Source organism: Falco cherrug, chromosome 12, assembly GCF_023634085.1.
Source record: "Falco cherrug isolate bFalChe1 chromosome 12, bFalChe1.pri, whole genome shotgun sequence".
Classification (NCBI taxonomy): Eukaryota; Metazoa; Chordata; class Aves; order Falconiformes; family Falconidae; genus Falco; species Falco cherrug.
Genome location: NC_073708.1, coordinates 7,542,220 through 7,556,992, shown reverse-complemented (window position 1 = coordinate 7,556,992; position 14,773 = coordinate 7,542,220). Strand labels below are relative to the sequence as shown.

The 14,773-nt window shown below is 52.7% G+C and overlaps 1 protein-coding gene across 1 annotated transcript; it reads right to left on the bottom strand.

Moving 5' to 3' along the window:
- Positions 1-3,247: 3,247 nt before the first annotated feature.
- On the bottom strand, positions 3,248-14,426 carry RGSL1 (regulator of G protein signaling like 1). The gene is given in 16 exon segments (XM_055724955.1): positions 3,248-3,910; positions 4,078-4,202; positions 4,842-5,207; positions 5,292-5,688; positions 5,920-5,998; positions 6,650-6,696; positions 6,698-6,837; positions 6,839-6,871; positions 8,694-8,756; positions 9,359-10,317; positions 10,477-10,638; positions 10,979-11,083; positions 11,993-12,122; positions 12,885-12,960; positions 13,236-13,317; positions 14,357-14,426. Coding segments are annotated over 16 exon segments (3,060 nt in total). The 3' UTR covers positions 3,248-3,684.
- Between the last annotated feature and the right edge of the window lie 347 nt (positions 14,427-14,773).

The window sequence follows — 14,773 nt, the reverse complement described above, 5'->3', positions numbered from 1 at the left end:
AGACACCATCTCACCGACTGGGAACAGCTGAGTAGCAAACCAGGTGGGGTCTCTTAGCCTTGCCACCCACAGGAGTTATTTAATTTGTGTGAAAAGCATAGAGGGGTGAGGAGCTGGGATGTTAGGCTGTGGGCTATGCTGGGTGGAGAAAAGTAGGGCTGGAGCAGCTTCTAGGGTTGGGTGGTCTTTGAGGAGCTCCTTCCTTGGGTGAGGTACTTACTGTGATTGCTTTCTGCCTTTAGGCACCTTTCATGTTTCTTGGGAAGAAAAACCTCAAGGGTGGTGTTGTGCTGTGCACCTGGTTTGGTTTAATTAAGTTGTTACTGGGTCCCAGCTATGGGCAATGCAATCTTTTACAGCTATGCATGAGGAAGGAGGCTGTGCTGTGGACAGGGGTATCTCCTTGGGTGGAAGTATGTGCTGTGGCATGCCCCTGCCATTGTGGCAGAGGTGCAAGCTGCTGTGCTATGTTGCCAAGCAAGCTGGGGGATGCTGTGAGTTGCTTTATTTTTTAGGTCTTGTGGCTGGTTAAGTGCAAACTGCAGCGTGTCTGGGCTGTTCAGCTTCCTTGGAGCGTGCCCTTGTCCTCTTTGGTGTGGGCAGTGTGTTGGGAGGTCTGTCCTTTCCTCAGTGCCTGTGGAGGAAGGGAAGATGTTGCATCAGTGGCTGCCCCTGCTGGGGGCAGGGTGTGGGTGATTGGGGATGAACAACGTGGCTGCGTGCTCCTGGAAGGGTGTTCAGGGCATGGGGAGGCGCAACTGGGGATTTTCTGTGAATGTTACTGGAGATGGTGGGGGTGACCAGCATGCTGCACAAACTCACCCAGCTGGCCTTTGGGTTTTTAAGGGGAGTCATAGCTCTGCAGCTCCAGGTGCTGGTATGGTTAGGGGGAGGTAGATTGCCTCTGTGATCACCTACCTGCCCTGCAGGCCAGGAGGTAGGCTTGATGAACGAGAGCTTTTTCTCGAGACTCTTATCTGAATCTGAGGAAAAACAACATGCACAAACTTCCTATCAGGGACTGATGCAGGGAGCCCTAAAGCCCAACTCCCATCATAAAATTGTTTAGGTTGGTAGAGACCTTTAAGATCGTTGAGTTCAACTGTTAACCCAGTACTGCCAGGTCCACTGCTAACCCATGTTCCAGCAGCCAGAGCAACCCTTGAGAGCAGGAGCACTCCTTTTAGTGCTGGCTCACCTTTTTGCTCCTCCAATGGCTCTTTTTTTTTTTTTTTTTTTTCTTCTGGGACTGTGGCAGCAGGATCTGGATGCTTTTCAGGAGAGTGAAGACAATGATGGTGTGATTGCCTGGTGAGGGAGAAGAGATGAAGTGGTACTGTACAGTCAGCGTTATGATGGCAAATGAGGGAGGACAGCAGGATGTGCTGTCCCCTTTGAATCCCGTGGAGCTTGTATGGAGGTCAAGGAAGGGTGGTTGACCAAGGACTTGAATTACCCGGATCTCCTTGACTGTGAAGTAGTTTGGGGGTTGCAGGGTGGGAGTGATATGTCCAACCCTGGCTCTGCTGCAGGGTTGAAGGGTCCTTGGTGGCAGATGGGAGGCTTGCAAGGAAAGGGCCTTTGGGGAGATGGGTGTGCACAGCTGGCCCTATGCATAAATGTGCTCCCAGCTCTCTGCCTGCTTGGGCAGCTTCTCCCAAGGGGAACTCCTTGCTCGTGCCCATGGAGCGGGGTGCAGGCAGCATGTCCAGGCTCAGCAGGACAGGCCCCTCTGCTTCATTCAAAGGCCTAGGCAGTGCCAGTGACGCCTGGTGAAGGGGGATGGATTAATGTCTGCCACCATCCCAGCTGTGCATGCACCACATCTGTGCAAAGCAGCAACCCTCAAAATTGGAGAAAAGAAAGGTGTGCGTGATAGGAGGTGTTCTCTGGAATTGCAGGTGTTTTCCCTAGGAATTTTAGTACCTTTGAAAGGCAATCAATTTCTCCCAGCTGAAAAGCAAGCTTTTAATCTGAAGGTCAGAAAAGCAAGACCTTTATCTAAAGGTCATTATTAAAAGTGTGATAAGGCACAGAAAAACGTCCTGAGCAAAAGGCGGCAGAGGCATTAGCGCAGCCAGAAGCAGCAGCTGTCTGGGGGCTGCAGGCTGACTGGGTTTGCTGCTCTCTGGGAGTCAGGGTGCTGCAGCCAGGGCTGGCGGGCGATGCAGAGCAGGAGCCAGCCCGTGCTGCACCCCTGGGTACAGCTCTGCCCCACCACGGCGTGGTGGCACTTGCCTTTCCAACCCGGCTGCATGTGCCAGCCACACAGGCTAGGGCAGGAGAAACAAGAGAGGGCTGAGAGATCGCATGCTTCTTCCCAAGACGCACCACCGGAGCTGAGGGATTTGATCTGTCTGGCCCTGGCTCTTCATCCCTGGGAGGTGCTACAAGGAGCTGTGTGGCTTGGGGACAGTTGCCCCAGGGACAGTCACTGCAGGATTCATGTCCATGTGAGAAAGATCATGGCTTCTTCTATACATCCCCAGCTGTCCCTCCAGAGTAGTAGCTTGCTGTATTCACTCTCTGAGGCTCTGTGTACTTAATACAGGCTGCACCACTTGGGCAGTGGTGGGACTGTCCTAACCTTTGCAACAGTTTGCAGTGGTTAAATGTCTCTCTTCCCACTGAAGACCTTGGCAAACACTTATTTTTGTCCCAGATAACACAACAGGTAGCTCCTAAGTAACTATGCCTCTGGTTTGTCACTAGCTAGCAATACGTACGTGATGGGTTAGGTTTTGTCTGGGGTTTTTTCTGGTGGCAATAGGTTTTTGCATTAAAGCGACTGTTCTTGAGGTGGCCTTAGAAGTGCAGTGAGGCTCTCTAACAAGGTGAAGACTCAAGCTGAATACTGCTTGTTGGCCAGGGGAATACCCAAGGTGTGGGGTGGTTTGAGCTTATGGACATGGCTTGCTGGTCTTGGAGCACACCAGCCCAGGGGTCTGTTACCCCAGCTCAGCTGCGGAGCAGTAGCTCAAGCACCTGCCTGCAGCTATCAAAATTCTGTAACTCTGCTGATTTTAAACCCGAACTTGACAGTGATAAATGATAGGGAGCGGAACACTGGCTTTTTGACACCCACTCGACCGTCAAAGCGAGATTTTATGTGCCTATTTTGGTTTCCCCTTTAATCAAAAAATCAATTAGACAATTTCCAAATGAATATTCAGTTAAGGAGCTGGGTTGTCAGGCAAACTGGCAGCACTTAGCACCACTTTATTTGTGTGGGTTTTTTTTATTTAGAGTTATTCACCATATCTAAACTAAACAAGTGGATGAGGAAAGAAAAATACCTTTCCTCTGAGATGTCCTGGTGAGTGTCACCTCAAATCCCGACTAAGCTTGTTCTCCATTCCAGATCTTCTCAGCATCCTCCATGTAATGCCACTGAGCTTGGTGTTTGGCTGCATGGTGGTTCTCATTTTCCTGCTCCCATCTGACTTGCAACTCAAAACATCTGTTATTTTACTTCTGCATGAGACTATTTTTGACTTGGTTATCAAAGTAAGCAAGAGTTATGCAACACTTCTTTAGTCATGAAGTCCCTGCACCCACTTCCCTATTCCCCAAAGAAACTTCTAAAAACCCACTGGGCAATTTTGACTGAATTTGATGGAAAGGAATGATTTCAGAGATGCTTCATTTTTCAACAGGCCTGCACCACTGCACGCAAGGAAGGAGTTAGGATCTTCTAAGGGGAACCCTGTGGGGACACCAAACCCCAGGTCTGAACATCTCTGCATTGGAAGAACAAGTTTGTGGACAAACTGGAGGAGGACAGGCACTCAGCTTATTTGGACTGTGGACGCCATACAATTTGGAAGGTGTTTTTGTCCTAAGCAAGGAGATTGGCACCCTGTCCTTCACAGAGACCCAAAAGCTCCTCATCACCTTCTAGGTGCAGAACCTGTATGAGAAATACTGAAGACAGCAAACCTCCAAACAGGCATCTACAGCTGAGCTCCTGGGGAGTGTCTTATCTGTATTTTCATCATGTCAGAGAGACGGATGGCTGGAGAAAAAAGGGTGGCATCCACAGAGCCTCCCCCACCTTTGGAGAGAGGGGATAGGTACCTTCTCCAGAAGTGCATCAGGATGGGGAAGATGATGACCTTCTACCTATGGTAGAAGTCACGGTTCAGTAGCCCCTTGGAAGACAAACTGCAGATTAAGTATCTCTCTTCTTCAGAGATGTTTACCTGGCCACAGAAGAGACCTTGCTTCACCAAAGTGGCTTGTAGCACTCCTGATGGGCCCTAGGCATGCTTCTCTCCCTGATCCCACCTTGCATTTTGGCAGTCTTGAAGAAGATAAAATATTTATGTCTGGGCTGACAGTCCCAAATAGAAGGGCAGGATCCCCCTGGATTTCAGTGGAAAGCACTGTGGTGTGCTTTCCAAAGGGAAGGTAGGCAAAGTCATGGCTACTACAAGGGGAAGAGCTGAGTGCAGCGGGGAGGGGATGATGGGTGACATTGACCTCTGGAGAGTGAAAGGACTGAATTGGTGGCATGCAGTACCCATCCTGGTGCTTCAGCCCTGGTATTTCTCCAGCAGGTAGATGATTTCACCATCTCCTTGTCCACACACTTCTCAGTCTATTTGGGTCAAGTGCTAGCATGGGTCTGGTGGTGGATCACTTCCTATCCCATTGGGCCCAAGTGGAGGTCCCAAGCTCCAGATTATGCTCTGAAGCTTCACGGTGTGCTTTGATAGAGCAGATCCTGACCTCTTCTTGGTTCCCCTTTCCCCACAACCACTCGCAGCTGTGATCCAAGGGTCTTGAGCAATGAGCAGGCAGCAGCCTTCAGCCTTCCTGGGAGGGTCCCAGGATCTTACCCACAACTTAGGGGAAATACCGGAGTTCAGGAAGAGTTTGATGAAGAGGATGACTTTCATTTTGAAAAAAGCAACTTCCTTTTCTGTTTGTGTGTTGCAGGCTGCCAGAGCTTCAACTGAATCAGCCAGCCTGGAAAACCTGCAAAGGCACGTGGGGTTTTGCTCCAAGACAAAGCGCTCTTGACTGCTAGGCTGGACAGTTGAGTTCTTGCTTGGCTTTGTGTTTGCTGGGCCAGAAAAAGGGAACCACAAGGTGTGGAGCAGTGAAACAGGAGGGATGAAAAGCCACTTCCCTCTTCTACTGCTTCTCATGGTCACGGCATTCACCTGACCTGTTAAATCATTTTTCTCCTTTCCCTGGTAACTCTACAGTTCAGACCCATGGGCCACCCACAGCTACATCTGAGGGGGCCTGGTGGTGAAGCAGAGGCAGTGGCACTACAGGAAAGCATGGGAAAAATCTTTTTCCTGAAAGGAGTGGAAGCAGCAAAAAACCAGCAAAGTCCTGTGCTGCAAGGTGCCAGACCTTGGTCTTCTAGATGGCTTCTCTACTGCAACGGTGGTGGACTCCATCGTGCTTGATTTAGTTTTTCTCATAGGGACAGTCTTTCTGTTCTTCAGTTTGATGTCTGTGGGGACAGAACAGGGTTGGCCCCTTCCTCTGGTGACAGCCAGAGCCTGCTCACAGCTGTCTGTAGGGCAAAGGTGCCCAGAGCCACCATGCTGATGTCTGCACGGTGAACTTGGCTCAGGAGAGACTGGGTGCTGTGGGAATTCTTTACCTCCACATGGTTTGACCTCTTTGGCATCTGCTTTAGAGAAATCCTCCCACTTCCACCCTCTCTGGCTGGATTAACACCCCAAAACATGCCTTTCAGGGGTGGCTAGGCCTCTCTCTCTCTTTCTCTTTCTGGAGTTGTTCTACTGGATGATGGGATGCAAGCAGGGAAGACCCCTGCTTGTCCAGTCCCCTAAGGGTATGCAGGAGCACCTGCAAGGGCTTGATGGTTGGGAGTCCACCTTGTTTCTAGCCTGCTCAGACTGGACCCATCAAGGGATGGGCTTTTGAGACACAAGCTTATTTTCCTTGCTTGGGCTATCCACAGCCAGTAAGGGTTTCTGAACAGGCAGCTCATTTGTTGCCATCTTCTGGGAGTCTTAATCAGATAAAGAAGAGGGGACAGATGCCATGTTCATTCCTTCTGGCCACGATGAGCTCAGAATGCCGTATTGCGATTGTTACTTACCTTTCCTTTCCCCTTCTGTGCCCTGTTCCCATGACCTACCAGTCACACTGCGTTTCTCAGGTATGATGGAGGCCCCACAAGCTACTTAAGGGTTGCTACAGGTGACTGCTGTCACTCTCAGTGCTCTGGAAGGTGCCCAGAAACTTGATGTCATTGTCAAAACGTGACGTGAGAAGACAAAGCTGGGGTGTTACACCAGTATGGCCAGTCCCAGTGTCCACAGGAGGAGGTCAAGATGTGGAAGTGGGGTGACAGCGGGTGTTGCTGGCTTTGGGTTTCAGTCACTTTGCTGCTGCCTCTGTCTGATCTGGCGACCCAGGCCAGTGCAGGGATGTGGCATTTGGTGCCTCTGGTACTGGCAGGAGGGAATTTGGCCCATTTGTCACTGTCAAAGCTCTGATTATAGCTGATGGCTCCCAGATACCCTGTCCCAACCCACTCCATGATGTCCGTGACCTGGCAGCAGTACATCTGAGTGCTACGTCACTACGGGTGCACAAAATATGTTTTATCAGCTTGAGCCAATGTGAACCATGGCAGAAATTCAGAGCATCACCTTACCGGTGCTGCACAGGAAAGGTTCCACCTCTGCCCGGATGGAGGTCCCGAGTGGCAACTAATCACCAGTGCTCAGAGGAGAGACCTTCCAAGTTCCTCGTGCCATGCAAGGCCTGGCTCAACTTCAAGGACTGGTTTATCCACTGGGACAGGAGGGAACATCCATCTTTCCCAACATCATGGCCTTGCTTGCACCTCTGGCATTGGGACAACACTCTGCAGAGACTGCAGTAAGAAGAGCAGAGGGTGATCGCACAGAGCACAGACCCCACCTGAGAGACCACTCCTGTGCTGTGCCTGATGGGCTAGCTGCACCTTCTACTGTACCTCAGAGTACAAACCCACCCAAGTTAGATCTCTGCTTTAGCTTTAAACCATCTGGATGAAATCTATGTGAGCTCTACAAAGCTCAACATAGACCTTAAACCCACCCATGCAGCTGCTTAAAGCTGGCTTACATCTGCCTGCATCTGGGATGTCCTGGGGACATGCAGCAGGTCCCCCAGGTAGCGCAGACAACAGCGTGCCAGCAATTCAGCAGCTTTCCTAAAGAAATCAACATCCACCCAGGAGGGCTGTAAAGAACCCCGGTGTCCCAGGCAGAGAGATAACCTCATGTGCCTTTTGGGTTGGCTGCTATCCCTGGGGCTGGGGCTGGCCCGTGCCCTGGGGATACCTCCCTCGCCCACCGCTGAGACCCTCCTGCGGGTTTTGGCCCTCCCCGCCAGCGAGCAGTTTGCACGGCTTGCCAAGCAGCAGAGTCAGAGCAGCTGGTTCCTGACCAAGATACAGGCTGCTGAGAGGAAGCACCAAAAATATCCCCGCTAAGCCCCCGAGCAGTTCCCTGATATCAGTGCAGCGAGACCCGGGAGGAAGCTGGCATGGGGGATGGTGCCTGCCGAGAGCCATGGCCTTGACACCTGCCGGAGTGCTAATTGCACTCCCAGACCCGGACGCTGCTCTGAGGGGTAATTTCCTTGACAAGAGATGCTTAAAAACCTGGGGGGCTAATTAACTTGCAGCCAAGAGCATTTCATGAATCGGGGTCAGGAGTGGCCAGCTGACTTTTCCAAAATGCTCACCTCTCGCTGACTGAGATGCTGGCATCTCTGCAAGCCAGGTCCTTGGGGGCACTAGCCCTGACAGCCTCTCCTTGCTATTTCCAGGATCAGCTGGTGATTTTTTTTTTTAATATTTTTTTGGGGGGGGATGGGGTGGAGAGACCTAAGGGTTGGTTTGAAGAACACTGCAGCGAGCAATATTGCCTGCATTTGTTGTGCAGGGGCCCAAGCAGCTGGGATGCTGGGGGGGGTTCTGTCCACAAGGAGGTTTCTGGGTGTAAGGTTAGCATGTAGGGTGTTAATAACCAGGGGGTATTAGTGGGATTTCCCACTAGGAGGGGACAATAGTCTGGGAAGATGAGTGCTTGTGTGACTGCTTTTTTAAAATCATCCCTTTACACAGTGGAAAAAAATAATGTGGAAAACTTGAGGTTGAATCATAGGCTAAAAGGCTGCATGCCCTCTTTCCCCAGCGTGTTGGCCAGGCACTCATGCTGAAACGGGGACATATGTGTGTGCGTCTGCGTTTGAGTCACATTAATGGTGCTGTTTGCTGTGGGCAAGGAAAAAAAGAGGGAGAGTTAATACCCAGACGTGGGCAAACTTGAGGCAGTTACCCAGTGCACTGCCTGCTCCGGGTCTCACCCCTGCCTACCCTGAAAGGCTGTGTTTAAGTGTCTCCTTGCTTTTGGGCCAGGTCATGGCCCATCTCAGGGGAGCTCCTGCAGGGTGTGCCTGCAGCGCTGCTGATTTGCAGGATGCTGTGGTGGAAGAGCTGTGTGTGAATCGTTGCTCCAGGCAGCTGGAGCAGAGCAGGTTCTGCCCTATTGCCCTGTGGCAGCATTGGCTGGGGGACACTGTGGGATGCTGGACCACTGCAGCTACTGCTGGGCTTCTCCTCCCTCCCTCTCTCCCAACTTTTCACATTCCCACTGGTGCCTGCACACCCCATGAGGGTGCCTGCGTACCCTGTGCATCCCCTTTACCATAAACTGGAGGAACGTCCTGTCATCATCAGCCAGAAATTCCTCATAGAAGCAGCAGAGCACCTGAGGAGGAGCGCAGGTGGGTTGTCCTCAGGCAGTGCTCCAGCAGCAACCGCCACCCCCAGCCCCACCATACCCTGAGGCTGCAGTGGTGACACTGTGGGCAGGTTACACCTCTCTGAGATGCCCTGGGCAGGTCTGCTAGGATCTGTACACCCAGGCTGGTCCACTGAGCTGCTCAGAGGCTGCCCAGAAGGGTTTGGGTTTTACATGTGTTTTACTCATGTGCTGGAACCAGTGACTCTGATGCAAAGGGATGGCCGCTGCCTTGCCACCCCTGGCCCTTGGCATGTGCATGTAACAAGTGAGGTTAACAGCTGCTAAATGACTGCTCGCCTCTGCTCCACTGCCCCACATTCCAGTGAGGATGCTCCTCTCCACTGGCCTGGCACATCTTTGTCACTGGTTCCAGCGCAAGGTAGCGTGTCACTGTAAGTTTTGCCTTTCCTAATCAGTTCTCGTCATCTTTTTCCAAATACCTCTTCTTAAACATGCCCACAGCCCTCACACCAGCCGAGGGGTGCCAATGCAGCCCTCACACCAGCCGAGGGGTGCCAATGCCAGCTGTACCTTCTGGCTTGACCACTGCCAGCACCACTCTGTACCTTGCAAATCTCCTTCTGGGCTCTGAATATCCAGAGGGAGATTTCTGCAGACATCAGATGGTTCCTCAAGTTCCTGAGAGTCCTAGTATCCAAGGGAAGCTGCTGAATGGTGTTCTCCTCCAGGTAAGTCTTGCATATCTTCTTCCCAATCAAATGATGCAGGAAGAAACTGTTTTCTCTGCTGGGCTCCAGCACCACAGGCAGAAATTCCTCCAGGTCACACCACAGGTCCAGGAGACAAGTCTCCACAGACCAGTCCTGGTGCTTCAAGAAGTCCCTGAAGGGCCGTCCCATGAAGGTCTCAGCACTAAGGGCCCAGGGAAGGAAACTCAAGGTCTTGATGGGCTTTTTCAGGCATGGCAGCTGGATAAGGGGTGCAGAGAAACACAGGTTAGAGAGGACTTTCTCTTCACAGAGGTTTTCCAGGTGAAAGACCTGCTCTGCATTGGGTCTAGGTCTTTTGGGAGAAGTTGCTCCACCTTTGCCTCCAAAGGCAGTGTTTGCAGGCTGTTCTGACTGCTGATGAAACGATCCCAAAGCATCCAGACATGATTTCTTTGTGCTCTCAGCTGGCCGCAGCTGCCTTTCTGGTTGCACCTGAAAATTGGGCACCTTCATTTCTTGAGTGTCTCTTCCCACCTTGAGCAGAGCCCAGATCTCTGCTTTGGGCTTCTTGCTGCAGTAGGGCCCTGACAAACCCTGACTCCTTTCAATACACGTTGGGTAGAGGTTCTCAGAAAAGCCTGAGGGCTCCTGCGAGCTGGCCCATAATAAACGCTCCCAATATTCCTGCAGCAGGGCCTGGCATGATTTCTCTTCCTTCGTGCCCATCTTGCAGTGGATGAGGAATTTAGGGAGCCATTAACTCTGAATCATAAAAAGTGCCCATTACTGCATCTTGCTCAGCATCTCTCTGCTGGTGCTGATGGGCTGAACATGCTTGGCTTTCAGCAGTGATCCTGAAATGGGTGCAGGGGATTACGATGGGGTGACGGCTCCATGCAGACCATTCCTCAGCCAAACAAAGCTGGTGATGGTATCCCATCGCCTTCAGAGCATCCAGGAAAGGCCACCTCTCTGGAAGGGCACTGCTTGTCCCCAGCTCCCATGTTTCTTACCAACAGTGGTCCTGCAGAGAGTGATGATGCTGAAGCCTTCACGCAGGTGAGTGGCTTTCAGCCTGTGCAGCAAGGCTAGGTAGAGGTTCTTCTGCTTTGCATCTGACTCGTCAAGTGCCAGAAGCCTTTCAGTGGCAAGCCAGAAGTTGGTCAGTTCTTCCCCTATGGATCAGACAAGGAACAGGAGTTGGAGTCTCTGAAAGCCCTGCTAATGAGCGAAGCAGCTTTTTTTTTAAAAAAAAAAAAAAAAAAAGGGGGGGAAAGATCACCTGGATGAACAGAGGGGACAGTGTAGAGAAGAGCCAGGGTTATGCATCTCCCCAATGTCCAGTGCCCATGCTGGGGCTCTGCTGCTGGCTCATCTTCCAGGGCTCTATCTGGGATCACAGTGTCTCCTGTTCCCGCTGGTGCTTACCCATGCCCCCAGGCTCCATGCCAGTGTCGAACCAGGCAGCTCACCTGCGGCTGGCTGAGAAGGGACTGCCGAGCATCCCATGCCCACCTGCTGTTCCTTGGATGAAGGCCTGAAAGTGCCACATGCCCTGGCTCCTGCTGACGCACTTGTCCAGCAGCCACTGGTCAGCACTTCGCCAATTCAGCAGTTTTGCTGTTGGAGAGAGCACAGAGCAAGGCATCAGGGCTGCATGCAGGAGCAGCCCCTGAGAAAGCCCTCCAGACCCCACCAGCATCCCTGACAGAGGCTGCCAGAGGGCAGCAGTGCTGCAAGCCAGGAGACCAGCAAATCCCACTGAAACGGGAGTTTCAGACAGGTTGTGAGATGCATGTGTGGCGTTTGCAAGGACAACCCGCTCATGTCCATGACAGTCTGCCCAGCTATCGTGCCTCTTCCCCTTTGCAAACATCTGTCTTTTTTGCTTGAGTTTGGGGCTTGCCCTCAACACCCTTCACCATGAGGTTCAAGCTGGCTGGAGAAGCAGCAGCAACGCACCCAGAAGCAGCACGGCGTACTTGCTGCCACAGCTTTCCAGCGGCCTTCCCTCGTGCTGACAAAGCAGTTGGCTGGGCTTAGATGGCTCCGTTTGGGAGTAAACAGCAGTAAAGTTCGGACTTGCTGCCAGCAAGACAGACCATGGTATAGCCCTGTTTTTCCAGTGTAGGATGCAGATGAGGAGCATATTGCGATACAGTGCGAGAGCCCCGGGTACCCTGCACAGCAGCAAACCTCAAACATCAGGACCCCTGTTTCCCATGCCCTGGGATGCTCTCCAGCCACGCTCCACCCATCAACTGCATGGTAAACCCCGCTAAGCAGCCGTTTCAGCTCAACGGCGTGCAGGCAGCGAGCCTGTACCCCTGGCTGTGGGGTAAATCCTGCTCATCTCGTGGAAACGCTGGGATCTGCTGCATGCCTATAAATTGGACGTGCAATGCCTTTTCAACCTGGAGCAGAGGCACAACCCGCTGGGCAGGCACCAGGCGGTGACAGCCCCAGTGAGAGGAAGCTCTGCTGTGGCAGCGAAGCCACTCTGATTTCTTTTGTGCCTCAATGACTCACCTGCTTCCCCCGACCGACTGAAACCCAGGAGCTTCTGGCAGAGGATGAAGTGGAGGCACAGGCTGGATTTGCAGAAGTGAGGCAGCCGGTGCTTTTCCAGCCAAGCCAGTAAAGCCGGGGGGCTGGGATCCTGCGTTGCAACCCCCATGCCCAAGGAGAAGATTAGGCTGTGAGCAAGGAGCCGTCTCTTGCCTGGGGATTAGGGTGAGTAACGGGCCCTGGCTACAGGGGAAGGAGGCAGGGGAAGGCACCCTGTTGCTAGACAGCAGTGCAAGCCACCCCCATGCTGAGAAAGAAGGGGGATACTCCAGCTATAGCCCCTTGCCTGCATCCCCATGAGCTCTGCCTGCAAAGCTGGGAGATCCGGCGCTGCGTGGCTGCTGGCAAGGCTGCCTCTCCTCACAGCCTGCCTGCTTTCCCCGAGCCCAGGCAGGAAGGCACGGCAGCTTTCTAGCAGCATGGAGGAGCAGGTTCCCTTTTGCTACGGGATCTGAGCACTGCTAGCAGTGCTCGTGGCTGTGGGGAAGGGGGACATCCACGGGGAGAGCTGAGCTGCTTTGAGCATCAACAGGACTTCACTCCCGATGAATTCAGGAGGAATACAGGACACAGAGGGTTGATATTTCTGTCCTCCTTCTCTGCCACCACACATGCTCTCCTTAACTCCAGCTATCGATGTTTACTGAGGGCTGGATGGACCCCATAAACTGCACCAGGACTTTAAATGACTTGTGCTCCTCCCAGGGCTTAACAGCAAAATTACACCTGGGTTTGAAATAATCTCCTGGCTGCATGAGCCGGAGAGCCAGAGAGTGGCCTTGGTAAAGAAGTGGCTCCTTCCCCTCCTGCCCTGTGCCTTTCCTCCCCCTCCTTACTAGGGGTGTTTTCTCACCGGGTGGCTTGGCAGCTCTGGCCAGAGGTCCCACCAGCCCGTGCTGCTGATGTAAATGGGTGCCGGGCCAAAAACCTGTACCAAAAGGAAAGGGGAGAGCTGAAAGAGATGGAGGGTGGCAGGGGAGCCCAGAGCCCAGCTGTTCTAGTTAGTCCTCACTACAGAGAAGAGCATCCCCTTCCTTTTCAGACCTCTACCTCCAAGCTGAGGTCCTCAGGTTTCCCTGATTTTTCTGGCCTGAGTGTGGTGTGTTCCAAATTTTCCTGAGGCCTCTAACACCACAGAAGCTGAAAGTTCACCTGAGAAGAGCTCAGAAAGGTCCCAGGCTTTATGGTACAGAGTAGACTTATGGGAAGATTGAGAAACATGTTGAAAAAGTCGACAAAAACATCATCTTTCAGGAGAAGCCCCATGTCCATGGAGGCTGTGGTTGCTGTAAGGGGGAGAAGAGAGAATTATCCAGCCTTTGTGTCACCAAATGCGATATAAATGTGAACCAAAGGATGAGTTTTGAGAGGGACAGCTTTAGGGAATGTGTGGTGTGGGCTTGTCCTGTGCACACGCAGGAGAATTTGGACGTGGGACAGTCCATGAAATTTGGGTCCCAGAGCACCCACGTGCTCTGGGTGGGAGGCACGGGGTGTTTGGAAAGCACCAGGCTCAGCTTTTGCTTGTAAGAGCAAAAGTACATGGTTCACGGAGGCTGAGCACAAATGCGATGGCATCTGTAGGGCAGGAGAAAGGAGGTGCTGTGGCTCGAGGGGACAAGCTGCATTCCTCCACCTTACCCAGACAGCAGGCATGACCCTGCTATCATGGAAAGGATCCATGTGCTGTGCTCTAATGCTGCTGCTCCAGCCCCACTGCCTTGGTGCCCTAGGAGTCCTCTTGCTCAGGTTCTGGTAGCAAATTGCCCCAAATTAGCAGGCACCATCAGGCTGAGGGCAGGTTGTCGTTCTGGGTAGAGTGACAATCACTGCAGACCCCCACCCCATCCACCCAGGACATCAAGACAGTGTGCCAGTGTCCCGCTATGCTGTGAAGTGGGATCCTGAAAGGTCTGGATAGAATGGGGTCGGCTGGCATCAGCCTACCGATGGGTGGACGCCCTTGGAAATGTCCACTTGTGTGAAGGCAGAGCTGTGTCACAGGGAGGACCCACACTTCGGAAGCTTAACGCTCCTTTTTCCCCTCTGTCCCCTTTGGGGTGTGCTTAGAGGGGCTGAAGCTCCCAGCAAAAGTAATTCACCAGTGACCATTATGCTGCCATGTTCTGGGGATGGGTTCCAGAGCGCCACGCTGTTTGTGACGTGCTTGTCCCATTGAGTCTTTAGGGGGGCTGCAGGGCTCTCGGAGACAGCAGGGTTCTCAGCATCTCTCCCTTTGAGGTCTTTCAGGGAAACGTCACTTTTTTAAATCAGCAGCTCTGCAAACACACTTGGGCAGTCCTGAAATTAAGCCTTTCCCCTTGCCCCATTTGGGCAAACTTCGTACCAGGTTCTTTGGTAGCACCTGGGCACTGCGTGTGGCTGCTGTCGGCATGTCTGCTTAGGTGGTGACAGAAATTTTAGAGGAGACCCTGCTACATCTGCCCCAGACAAATAACCCAGATTTCTTCTTAGCTGTCCTGCTTCATCAGATCTGGGGCGCTGAGACCCAACCTTGGAGACTCCCCAGTGGGAAGAGGAGAAAAAAAGAAGGAACCACATCTCTCTTGCAGCAGCAGTGACCTGTTTCCCTGGCAGGAGGAGGAACCTGCTCCCCAGGTGGGTATTTGTTTGCCCTGTCTGTGGTCAGGGCTGCTACTGCCCTCCAGGCTCTGGGCACCATGGTGCCTGGGGTCTCCGACGTGCCTTGTAGCAGAGCAGCGGGTCTGCCTACCCGGGGCT